The sequence below is a fragment of the Sinocyclocheilus anshuiensis genome, unplaced genomic scaffold (assembly GCF_001515605.1).
Source record: "Sinocyclocheilus anshuiensis isolate Anshui unplaced genomic scaffold, SAMN03320099.WGS_v1.1 scaffold1, whole genome shotgun sequence".
NCBI classification, from domain to species: Eukaryota; Metazoa; Chordata; class Actinopteri; order Cypriniformes; family Cyprinidae; genus Sinocyclocheilus; species Sinocyclocheilus anshuiensis.
This window is the reverse complement of record NW_015539843.1, coordinates 677,152-690,313: the sequence shown is the minus strand read 5'-3', so window position 1 is coordinate 690,313 and position 13,162 is coordinate 677,152. Positions and strand designations below refer to the sequence as shown.

Genomic DNA, 13,162 nt, shown 5'->3' with positions numbered 1-13,162 from the left:
TAATAATAATAATTATTATTATTATTATTAATATTATTATTATGAATAATAATAATAATAATTACTACTATTATTATTATTATTAGTACTGTTATTTAAATTGTAGCCTTTTGCAGCATAATAATAATAATAATAATATATTTTTTCATTTTTATTAGTTCTTTTAATATTTTTTTTATAATTTTCTTTTATTACAGTTTTCGTTTTTTAACATCAAGTTAAACTAAATTAAAATGAGAAATGTGGCATTGGTAACTATCTGAAATAAAATAAATGACATTTTTATATAATTTATTTTATTTCAGTTAAATTATTTTTTTTATTTTGAGAATTTTTTTAAGTATCTGGTTTTAGTTTTTGTTACAGGAAGCTTGATTTTGTAGAAAGAATTTAATATGCTCACTAATTTGCTTTATCGTATAATAACAGCAAACACACTCTCTCAATCAAGCCTTCAGTCGAGTCGGGTTTGTGTGTGTGTGTCTGTACTGATGCTGTTTATAATGTACAGCTCTCACTAAACTTCTCTGTAATAGAGATTGGTTACCATAGGAACAGCCCAGAGCCTGAATCCCATGTGTCTTGTGTTTCCTCTCCCCTTCAGTGCTCCATATCAGAGACTGTGGACAGTGCAGACAGCATAGACGCCAGGAGAATGGACATGATATATACCATAGAGGACACACCACCTTGGTACCTGTGTGTGTTCCTAGGTTTACAGGTACAAACATATGCACAGCCACATGTGGACATACTTACTTGAACATTCAAGTGTAGAGTGATGTGCCCCAGACATTTAAGATATTCATATACCACCTATAACTCAACTAAGGGTTTATAGCAGTAACTGTAGATGTAGAATTTGCAGCAGTGACCCTCGAGTTTGAAGCAGTGGCTTTCAAATTTACAGTAATGAATCCTAGACTTTAAATCGCTGACCCTCAACTTTCAGCAGTCAAACTAAACTTTGAAGCAGTGGTACTCAACTTTGAACAGTGGCCCTCAAATTTCACTGCTGTAAACTTTGACTTGGAAGCAGCAACACTCATCTTTACAGCATTGACTATGGAGATTGAAGCAGTGGCCCTTAACTTTACAGCAGTGAAATCTTGACTTGGAAGCAGGATACTCAACTTTACAGTTGTAACATTCAACTTTACAACAGTGACCATCCAGTTTGAAGTAGTGGCCCTCATCTTTATAGCAGTGAATCCTGGACTTTGAAGCAATGATGCAGTGACCCTGGACTTCACAGCAGAGACCCTAGACTTTGAAGTAGTGGTCCTCAACTTTCAGCAGTGAAACTAGACTTTAAAGCAGTGACACTCAACTTGAAGTAATGACCCTAGAATTTACAGCAGTGACCCTTGACATTGAAGCAGTGACCCCACTTTACCCTAGACTTGTATAAGATTTGATGTAGAGACCTGCGCGAGATGGATTTTTTCAGTCCCGCTCCCGCCCACAACATTCATGTTTTGTCCCGCTCCCACTCGCAAAAGTCCGGATAAAAGTAGTCTATATAGATTTTTTTCAGTACATCCATGACATTTACATTAAATAGTAAGTTCCGTCTCGCCTAGCCAGAACAGCATAAACACTCCTGATAAAATATTTGTTATTAAAGCATCAACATTCACAAAACTGTTATTTTTAACAGAAAAGCAAGCATAGGCTGCTGCGTGCATGGTTTGGGCTTGGCATGGCAGAATGCGAGCAAAAAGCGATCCCTTTATAATCACTAAAAAGCTGACATCTCAGTTCATCGCGATCTCACAAAGCTCTGTTATAACGCAATAAATATATGCACAATGAATCTTTCATAATGCCTGCACTTCGTGGGTTATAATAAGAAGATTCGTAAGGACACAGATTTCAGCACTGCACAAGAACTCAGGGGTCTTGAGCGGTGAGTGGATTCTAACTTAAACACCACTGATTGGCAATAGCGTTCCAGAAATCAACAGATATGTCTGTGATTGGCTACATTGCTCAATGCTGCAAACACGTGTTATAAATTGAAACTCTGCCTATGTTTGCACCTGTTAATCATTTTTATTTTATATTAGTTGTTCTTGTTGCTTTTGTGCAATAAATGAATAACAATTTATTTGTTTTTTGATATTTCTATTTTGCGGAGTCCCTCAAATCATTTTATTCTCCTGCATCCCGCACACACACGAGTGTCTATCCGCCTGCACCCACACTCACCCATCAAGTCTTGTCCCGCGCCGCACTCTGTTGCTTTGGGTCCAGTGGGTCTCGCAGTAGTCCCGTGGGAGTGCAGTTCTCTAATTTGAGGTTCTCCTTTACAGAGATAACAGAGATAAAAATACTGATATTTTTTCTTTGCACACCATTCTTCCTCAGCACTATCTTACCTGCTTTAGTGGAACTATCGCTGTGCCCTTCCTGCTTGCTGAAGCCATGTGTGTGGGATTTGACCAGTGGGCAACCAGTCAGCTGATTGGCACCATTTTCTTTTGTGTGGGCATCACCACCCTGCTGCAGACCACCTTTGGCTGCCGGTAAGTGTGTTTTTTTTAAAGCAAGGTTTAGCGGTTAGAATGTGTTCCAGACACATTGTGCCATGGTGACAATGCAAGATACAGGTTCGCATCCAGCCTGCATGGTGAAATCCCATGCAATGCTCCACTGTCAGTGGAGTTTATTTAACTTACTAACAGGTACGCTCAACAGTTTACTTATACCTTATATAACTATTTTTCAGAATCCGTTATTCTGATCAAAACATATAAAAGTATTCAGTATATGGCAGAAATCCATCTGTTGTTGACTTTTATTTTGCACACAGTATGTTGTGTTGTGTGTGGGTGTGGGTGGTTTTATTGATTACTTTCAGGATGTTAGATTCAGGCTTAGTTTACAAGTGCACTTTAGTTCAGCAAGTGCTGCTTCTGCTTCACTCTCTTTTTGCTCACTCCCAGAAAAGATGGAAGATGATAAACATCTTGAACATTCTGACCACAGTAAAGACAGCTGTGAAGAATCTCAGCCTTCTCACTGGCTTGTCATCATAATTGACATCGTAATTGAAATTATGTAGTGCTTGTGAGATATTCATCAGCAAAGCTGTGTATAAAAATCAAATGCCTGATCAAAGTGTGAGAGCATTATTAACACATCATGATGGACAGAACATGTTGAACACTGCATCACTCATGTTCATGGGTTGGATAAGCAAGTCAGAACAAGGGCATGAACGTCACGACCTCACAGAAGTGAACTTGGAGTTTCCAGTTATTGGAAAGCTGTGATTAAAGCAAAAGGTAAGATTTTTCAGGGAAGACAGAAGTTGGCATCATATATTTACAGGCTGTGTTGGCATGTCTGGGCATGTACTTGAGGTTAGTGTGAATATTACTCTAAAGTATAATGCTGAGAGATTGTAAATTGTAAATCTATATATTTTTCATCCTTTTTGATGATGTTCGATATACATTTCCATAATTTGTGTTTTTGCACAAAAATGGCTTAAAACAAGATCTGTTTGTCTTCCTCTTTTTTTTTTTTTTTTTTACCACATAGTTGTTTCGTTAATGTTTTTATTTATTTGTGTATTTATTTATTTATTTTTACTGGTAGGTGTTTTTTTTTTCCAGGTGTTCCTCCACCTTACAGTACATTCTGTTATTTAGCTCTTTATTTCTTTCCTTTTCCCTGTCTTTCTCCTTCCTCTTGCTGAAAGTGAAAGTAACCTAGATTTAGTTTTGATTTAAAATATTTCTTTCAGTTCTGTGAAGAGGAAGGGCGTTCCCAAGTTTTTTTCCACTGGCTACAAGACACAAGCACTTGTGTTCAAGGTGCTTTTAGCTACATTCTCTCCTCCAATTACATTTTTTGAAGGCCACTTTCCTGATATGGATCTATAGCTTTGAGATTTGTTTGAAAAGATTTCTTCTTTTTAATGACACTCAACCCTCTTAGATGCACAAAGCTGACCACATTTTATTATAAAAGAGAAAACGTAATTGAAACGTTGAAGAGAACATGACAGCTTTTTTTGTCGTGTAAGAGCTGCTTTTGTTGGTACAAAATCTAACTATCAGTTGTTCGTGTAACAGGTCTGGACTGGAGAAAATGGGTCAGTTCAGTTTAAGCTGTGGTCTTCTGTGAATCTTTGTGTTTGTGATTGAGGTTCTTTAATCACTCAGCAATGAAGGCCTTCAGCTCTTTATAGTGCTGCAAAAGGTGGTTTTTTTTTTAATAAAAGTGGCTAACACATTTGTTACATAAAAGTATTTCAAATAAATTCTGTTCTTTTGAACTTTCTAGTCATCACAGAATTCTAAAATAATGTATGATGGTTTCCACAAAAATATTAAGCAGCACAGCTGTTATCAACATCAATAAAGAAATGGTTTTTGAACAGCAAATCAGCACATTAGAATGATTTCTGAATTAGGATGGGATAAATGCAGAGCACTAATTCCTAGTATGGGTCACCATACTTGGCCACATGTTACGTCACTTTCACTTTCACGTTATTGCTGGGTCATGATGACCCTCCTCCCCTCTTTGCTGCTCTGCAATTTATTAGCATCAAGTGTTCTTAAGCAAAGATAAAGGGGAAAAAGTGAGTGAGTTTGAAAATCAATGGCCTTTTATAATTATAATTTAATGTGGCAGCAGTCTTTACTAACAGACTTTAGAGCCCACATCAGTGAGAATATGAGTAGTGTGTGTGGAGACATCTAGTGGTTAGAGCTGAGGTGCCCAAACCTTTTGATATGATTTTAGCAAATGGCTGCAATATAACAAAGAGTGAAAAATTTAAGGGGGTCTGAATACTTTCCGTATCCACTGTATATATATTAAAAAATAAAATAATGATAATAATAAAAACAATAATGGTAAAAAATGTTAAAACAAAAATATAAATTAGAAATGAACATATGCTTCAATTATGTTTTTTTTTTCCCCCACTCCTTTCATAATATCCTTTTGTGGCATGGCAGGCCAAATCAAAGGTCAACGTGGGCCTGTAAGTCTTAAAATTATTTACATTTAGTTAAGTTAGCATGCTCTTAATTAAAAACAACTAAAAAAAAGTACAACAATAAACTGTTATCATATTTTAGAGTTTATGTATTTGTACTACAACAGAAATACCAGATGTCCATATCAGCTTAGATTTTTTTTAGGTATTTGAACATGGAGGGGCTTTAGAGTCAAAAAGGTTGAGAACGACTGCCTTAAACCACATGTAAATGGTTGTTGTTACATGTCAGTCAGGTGGTCTCTTTTTGGACAAAATAGGCTGCAATAAGGACCTGATCTTGCATTGTTTAGTCAAAGGTCTGATTACCTGAGACTATATAGATGTCAGTGTTCATGTCAATTGTTCTTTTTTTATAATTATAATTGAGTGATTTACAGACACTAGACAGAATGATTTGATCACTGACTCATGATGTGGTTAAGAGCTCCTCTTGGTGACCATTACCTGTCTTGGAGGATAGATGTTTCCAAGGAGCAAGAGTGTTGTGGGTAATTGTGTGTGTGTTAGTACAAGCTGTTCTTGTGAATGATTGTGTTTTTGTGTGTGTTTTGCCTCCAGGCTTCCATTGTTCCAGGCTAGTGCTTTTGCTTTTCTAGCCCCAGCAAGAGCCATCCTTTCACTGGATAAGTGGAAATGTAACGCGACAGGTACATGTCACACACACACACACACACCTGTGTACCCTCTCAGTCACGCTTAAGACCGCTAATCTGATCGTCTTGTTTCTCTGCAGCTGTTCCTCTGTTAAATGCCACAGAGCTGCCACACACAGAAGACATCTGGTACCCCAGGATACGAGAGGTGTGTTAAAACAAAGAGAATGAAGAACAGAACAGGCGTATTTAATGAGGAACATTAACGTAAAAATCGATAAAGGAGCTGATGGTGAGAAGCTAATGAAATACAATGAGGTGACAAGTTTAGGCAGAGTGGTTATAAATGCTCTGAATTATTATAAAAAGATCTATAGAACCACGATCACTGTAAATGTTAATAAAAAAGGGGGTAGTTAACAAATCCTCTTTACATCGATATTTAATGAATGAATGAATGAATGAATGAATGAATGAAGGATGCATTTATATTTAATGTTACAATGGATTATATTTAATGTTACAATGGATTAAATACATAAATCATTTTTTCCATAATTAAAATTTGTATAGTTAATTAAAATCTTGAAATGTGATTAAAATGTATTAAAAGTACAATAAAGCATGTAGTGACTCGGGTAATATGAGCTATTAAAAACTGCATTTAAGAATTCATGTCATCCAAATAACAATATGCATAAATGTTTATTTAGTGCGCTAAAATCAGTGTAAAAACAAATTAGGAAATGATTTATGTGTGGAAGTGAATATACTGTAAAGATAAGTGAAAACTAAATACAGCAATGTGGATAAAAAAGATTGAAAAAGAAAAAACGCGTGTATATATATATATTATATACACAGTAAATGAGTAGTTGTTATACATAAGTATATAATAATGTATATGTAATATGCGATTAAATGAAACAACTAATGTACAAATTGAAGCAGTAATAACTATAGACACAGAGCTCCTTTTTTGCACACGCTCACTCTGTGTGTGTCACAACACTGAAGGAGACGACTGAGAACAGACAGGTAATGTTCAGGCTTTTATTCCGTCAGTACAGGGCAGGGCCGTCCTTAGGGGGGTGCAACTGATGTGGCCGCACTAGGCCCCGCGCTTGAGGGGGCCCCCCCAGCGAACGGACAGAGGGGGGCCCCGCATCAGCTAAGGACGGCCCTGGTACAGGGGATATATTGGAGGACTTAACTTGGTCTTAAGTCTTCTCCAAGTCTTGTGGGTTTGAACTGACATTAGAGTGAATAAATGATGAAAGAATTTTCATTTTTGGATGAACTATCCCTTTATCTGTTTTTTAAGATACTTTTGCATAAACGGATTTGACATTGATTTTGGTGTGGCAGACAAAGACAAAGCAACTTGAGCTAAATTAGATTAAACAGAACATTACGCTGTCTGGAGGCCTTTGTCAATGACACTTTTCAACCTTTGATTGCTTTTAACCTTTAACTGCTTTTTGCAGAGCCATCCTTTTTCTTCTTTTTTTCTTCTTTTAGTTTATTTGTATGATGATCAGATTTAAGCACTTCAAAACTTTAAACTTCTTTCTCCAACTCTGTTTTTCTCCTGTCTCTGTAGATCCAGGGTGCTATAATCGTCTCGTCTCTAATAGAGGTGATCATAGGGGCCTTGGGTTTGCCAGGTGTCCTGTTGAAGTACATCGGCCCGCTCACCATCACCCCTACTGTCACTCTCATTGGGCTCTCGGGCTTCCAGGCGGCTGGAGAGAGAGCAGGCAAACACTGGGGCATTGCCATGCTGTGAGTACAGCTCACACACAGACATGATGGCTGTGTAAATAACCGAACTGTAACTCAGTGGATGCAGTGTATAAACTCTCTCCCCTCTATTCAACAGAACCATATTCCTGGTGCTGCTGTTCTCTCAGTATGCGCGTAACATCCAGTTGCCGCTCCCAATCTACAAATCCAAAAAAGGCTGGACGTCTTATCGCCTGCAGCTGTTCAAGATGTTCCCAGTGAGTTTGTCCACATTAATCCAAGACAAACACGACTGTTTACATCTGTTCAGTCAGTGATGGAGAGAATTAAAACAGAATAAGAAAGCACATAAAGATGTAGAAAATGATTATTATGTTATATTATATTATATAGAGTTATTATATTATTTTTATTTTATGGTATTATTTATATATATATATATACTGTGTGTAATTTTTTTTTTTCTCAGTGCCATTCCATTAAAAGAAAAAAAAAATTATACATTTACTTATTTACTTGCTTTCTTGCTTACTTACTTATGCTGTTGCCAAAGTTGTGATAGAAAATATGAGAACAATTATTAAAAAAAAAATGCTTAAACACCAGAATTTCATAGCAGATGAAATCGGAATATGTTTTTCTTTTGTATTTTGTTTTTAACATTCAAGCGATCATCTCTGAATAATTTGAATTTCTGATTAATTGCAAGTGTTGCTTTTTAAATCTATTGGCAGGTAAAGTTGTTGAACATGTGTTGTTCCATATCTCGATAATCAGTGTATTGCATTTTTCATTTCAAAAATGATCCACATTCTCATAAAGGAATTATCATAATCATTATCAGTCTGGTGTCTCCAGCTCCCAGGAGCGTGAGGTGGCATTTTCAGAGTTTTGGCACAGCTCTTAATCTGCCGGTAGCTCTGATGACAGCCGTAATTACCATGCTGTTTCAGAGATGAGGTCATTTTGGCCTGTGTTTTTAAATGGAAGCACAGCAGACAGTGACATGGCAATGAAAGTGAGTGTGGGTGGCAGATAGAGGCAGTCCTAAATACACAGATTGATCCTTGATGATGAATCGTGAGGGAGTTTCAGCATGCAGTGTTGTCTGCTTGTTTGAAGGCTAGTGAAGGAGGTTGGATAACATGTCTGGCTTTGTGTTCAGCAGTCTGGGTTACTCATCAGAATTTAGAATGGAGAAGAGTTTCTTTTTTTTAAGTAGCTGGGTGTATCTCTTTTTCTTTCTCTCTGTAGATCATCATGGCTATCCTTGTGTCATGGTTTCTGTGTTTCATCTTCACGGTGACTGACGTGTTTCCTCCTGAGAAGGACAAATATGGGTTCTACGCCCGAACAGATGCCCGACAGGGCATCCTGGCAGCCGCCCCCTGGTTTAAGATACCCTACCCCTGTGAGTGTGTGTGAGTGTGTGTGAGTGTGTGTGAGTGTGTGTGTGAGTGTGAGTGTGAGTGTGAGTGTGAGTGTGAGTGTGAGTGTGAGTGTGAGTGTGAGTGTGAGTGTGAGTGTGAGTGTGAGTGTGAGTGTGAGTGTGAGTGTGAGTGTGAGTGTGAGTGTGAGTGTGAGTGTGAGTGTGAGTGTGAGTGTGAGTGTGAGTGTGAGTGTGTGTGTGTGTGTGTGTGTTGCTCTTTTACAAAACCTAGTGAACTGCCCATGTTTCTGTTTTTTTTTTTTTTTTTAAGTACTTGAAAGTGTGAACTGAATGTAATGCTTTAGGAGGCTTATTTGCATGTTAATTGCAATTAAATGGAAAAAAGTATTATAATTTACATTTATATTAAATGTAACTAGCTTAACTTTAGAGTGTTTTTGACCCACCAAAGTAAGACTTGAGTACATTTATATATGTAATTTCATAATTACTCCTATTGTTTTTGAAATATGGGAAAGTGTGCTGACAAGTATTTATGGCAAACTAAAATATACGTTAATGTGTTCTATTAAAGCTTATGTTGTTTTTTTTAAATAATATTTTAATTACACATTTGTAATATATTTGTAGTTATAGTGTATTAACTTTAAATGTAACATCTATACGTCAAAATAAGTTTTAAAGGCACAACAAAAGACTATTATGACACGATTTAAACTGTACTTTATAGTTGAACTTTTAATTCAAGTTAAGTGTGTTATGAAATATAGCCATGTTGGTATGTTGTTCCAATTAGGTCACATATGAGATTCCATGACATTTAGGAGGCTTATAAGCAGATCACTATGTTATATAATAGATGAACTACATCAGTTCTACATCGGTTCTTACATTTAAACTGATAATTACAGTGAGACAGTGAGAACTAAATTGTGTAGTGAATATAATGTATTCAATAAACCTTCATGTGGTGGGAATTGTTAAATGCTAAACCTGATAAGATTATACATAATGCTTTGTTTGAATGGTTATGTGTTCTAGTCCAGTGGGGGTTGCCCACAGTGACAGCAGCAGGGGTGATTGGGATGTTGAGTGCTGTAGTTGCCAGCATCATAGAGTCCATTGGAGACTATTATGCCTGTGCCCGTCTCTCCTGTGCCCCGCCTCCACCTATACATGCCATTAACAGGTACAACACAAGGACACAATTGCACATATCAAAACTGATAAGACACCTAGCATGTTTGGTTGTCCTAATGCTCTAATTGGAATCTCTTTTTCCCAGAGGGATCTTCATGGAGGGTCTTTCCTGTGTTCTCGATGGCATCTTCGGGACAGGAAATGGCTCCACATCTTCTAGCCCAAATATTGGAGTGCTGGGCATCACCAAAGTAGGATCTTTTCCTATTCAGCCTCTCTGGTATTTCTTTTGTGTAATCGTTTACAACGAAGGAACCAAAAATAGCACCATCTTGACTCGTAAACTGGCTTTACAGACAGCAGATCTTGGCTTTAAGGAGCTGGGTGTTAAAAGCACATTCAGAGAGCAGTCCATATACTGTAGCACATAGCAGCATGTGTTAGAGTGTGTAGTGGCCGTCAGTGACTGCAGCGGATCATTAGCACCCTAAAGACCTTCAGTACTGAAGAGAGCAGCTCTTGAGTTTCCAGCAGTCGTAATTTAAAATAAGCTCTGGCTGTCTATGTACTCCCACAGGAACTATTTATTTATTCATTAATTTATTACGCATGCAACTACTACTCATGAGTCTACTACTTTGATTTTGATACTTAATACTAGTATTACAGTTCCACAATTACAATTTGTGCTGATGCGTTTACTTCAACAATTTGGGAAGGAAACTAAATATATTCATGGACATGCACTACATTTCAAACATTTGGGGTTAGTGCGATTTTTTTTTTTTTCTTTTCTTTTTTCTTTTGCTTTTTCTAATAAGAAATGAATGCTTTTATTCTGCAAGGATGCATTAAATTGAAAAAAAGTGACATTTATAATATTAGTATATTTCTATATTTAGTAAATGTTGTTCTTTAGATTTTTTTTTTTCTTCTATTCATCAATAACTCCTGGAATATCACTGTTTCTCCAAAAGTATTAAGCAGCACAATTATTTTCAACATTGTTAATAATAATAAATATTTCTTGAGCAGCAAATCAGTAATATTAGAATGATCATGTGACACCGAAGGCTGGAGAAATGGCTGCTGAAAGTTCAGATTTACTATCACAGGAATTAATATATATTAAAATATATTAAAATAGAAAACTGTTATTTCAAATTGATAATATTTCATAATATTACTATATAATAGTCACTGTTTTCAATCAAATAAATGCAGCCTTGGTGAGCATAAAAGACTTCTTTCAAAAACATTTAAAAAATCTTACTGACTACAAACTTTGTAATTATAGTGTATATTTCAGCTGACTTTTTAGGTTTTGTATCTCACTTGTTACTGTATATTACAGTGTAAATAGCAATGTTTGTGGTGTCAATGTATTGTGTGCTAGTCATGTAATGCACTTGATGCAGGAGGTATTCTCTGATTGGTCGTTTCTTCTCTCTATGCGTTTTATTGTGTAGGTGGGGAGCAGGCGAGTAATTCAGTATGGCGCGGCACTGATGCTATTACTAGGAATGGTGGGTAAATTCAGCGCTCTCTTCGCATCATTGCCGGACCCAGTTCTGGGGGCGCTGTTCTGCACTCTATTCGGCATGATCACCGCTGTTGGTCTTTCCAATCTGCAATTTGTGGATCTCAACTCATCCCGCAATCTGTTTGTCCTTGGCTTCTCCATCTTCTTTGGCCTGGTCCTGCCCAGCTACCTCAAAGGAAACCCTCTAGTCACTGGTAGATACACAAACATGTGTATACTCACCACATGGGAAATGATGATTGCTTCTTGAGGAGCCAGTGAGGAACCATATTCTTTTCTTCTTTTGTAGGTATAGTGCAGATAGATCAGGTGCTGAACGTTCTGCTTACGACTGCCATGTTTGTAGGAGGTTCAGTGGCGTTTGTGCTGGATAATACTATTCCTGGTAGGTGCAAATCTCATAATACACTCATAAAACACTGTTTGTCTGAAAAATCAGGAGATGGAGAACTGCTATTTTCAATCCAATTAAACCTTTGGTGAAAATTCATGTCACTTGGTAGCTACCTGGTAGCTGTCATCCTTCAAAATAACCAAACTAGTTTGTGTATAATTTGCAGTTGCAAAAAATGTCTCTTGTTTTTAATGAATGTAATTTTAATTTATGTAGTAATAACATAGGAATAGCACGTGCATTTTTTTGTACTGTTGTATGATGAAGAGATTTTGTGCTGTTTTAATCACCATTTGATGTTGAAATTATAACATTAAGAATTTATAGCACTATATAAATTAGGGCTGTACACATTTGGCCAAAAAGTGATTATATATTAATATGACTAATAATGACAATAATATTATTATTGTTATTAATATTATTATAGCAATCAAGCTTTTATTTTGGCAGAAAACTGCTGTAAGCCCTTAAAACTTCTCTTCGGTTGACAACAGCCGGTTTATTAGGGCTTCTCATTAAAAGTTTGGGAAGATGGGTGGCATGTGTTGCGTTATCAAAAGTGACCCTATCAAAAGTGACCCAAAGCAGATGCAGAGATGAAGTTGATGTGGAGCAGCATTTACTGCAAACCAAACTTCTCTGGAAAAAAAAAAAACACATGATCTTCTCATGTGTAAAAATATACAGAGAAATCGAGAAATGATTCTGCATCGATTCTGAGATGTTCCGAAGGCATCGCGATTCTCTCTAGTTTTTAACAGCAGATGGCACTGCATGCTTTAGAAATAGCCGTATTCTGCTTGCTTCCAGGTCCTTACACACGCACCATTTGAACCTAAAATAATAGGGATGTAAAAATTAACCGCGAGCCGGTTGAAAATCGATTCAAATATGTGACGATTTAAATCGGTTGAGATGCTAAACAAATGGCGATAAATTTAGGGGTAGGAGTTTATATGAATGTATGTCTGAGGGGAACTTACTGTCTTTAGAAAAGTTTAGATGGTATTTTTTCTTTTCCTCTTGCCTCTGTATAATGCATATTAAAGTTCATAAGTGCAGGGCTGCTTTGTTTACAGCGGAAACCAAGGAAACGCTTAAAGCGCCACCTGCTGGCAGAGAGAGAATCTGCGTCTCATTCAGCTCGTCTGCTGATTCATGCAGATATTTTTATATATAGTTTCACAAAACTGAAGTCAACACATTCTGTTTTTGCTTCAAATTTCGAAATTATACAATCTAATTTAGATTAAAAACTGCTCATGTTGCATGTGTGCAGCATCTTTGTTTGGATCATGATTAAAATGCAGTGGTTGCCTCTAATTTTAAA

At 36.7% G+C, this 13,162-nt stretch overlaps 1 protein-coding gene across 2 annotated transcripts in view; it reads left to right on the top strand.

The window, feature by feature from the left end:
- Nucleotides 1-13,162, top strand: part of LOC107684505 (solute carrier family 23 member 2-like) — a 34,899-nt gene that overhangs the window by 15,799 nt on the left and 5,938 nt on the right. For both annotated transcript variants that reach the window (XM_016480774.1, XM_016480775.1), the window contains 11 exons: nucleotides 605-721; nucleotides 2,371-2,528; nucleotides 5,582-5,670; nucleotides 5,757-5,824; nucleotides 7,220-7,401; nucleotides 7,499-7,619; nucleotides 8,617-8,773; nucleotides 9,794-9,941; nucleotides 10,038-10,143; nucleotides 11,362-11,629; nucleotides 11,725-11,820. In XM_016480774.1, the coding sequence (XP_016336260.1) occupies nucleotides 605-721; nucleotides 2,371-2,528; nucleotides 5,582-5,670; nucleotides 5,757-5,824; nucleotides 7,220-7,401; nucleotides 7,499-7,619; nucleotides 8,617-8,773; nucleotides 9,794-9,941; nucleotides 10,038-10,143; nucleotides 11,362-11,629; nucleotides 11,725-11,820 (1,510 nt within the window). The remainder of the gene's footprint in view (nucleotides 1-604; nucleotides 722-2,370; nucleotides 2,529-5,581; nucleotides 5,671-5,756; nucleotides 5,825-7,219; nucleotides 7,402-7,498; nucleotides 7,620-8,616; nucleotides 8,774-9,793; nucleotides 9,942-10,037; nucleotides 10,144-11,361; nucleotides 11,630-11,724; nucleotides 11,821-13,162) is intronic.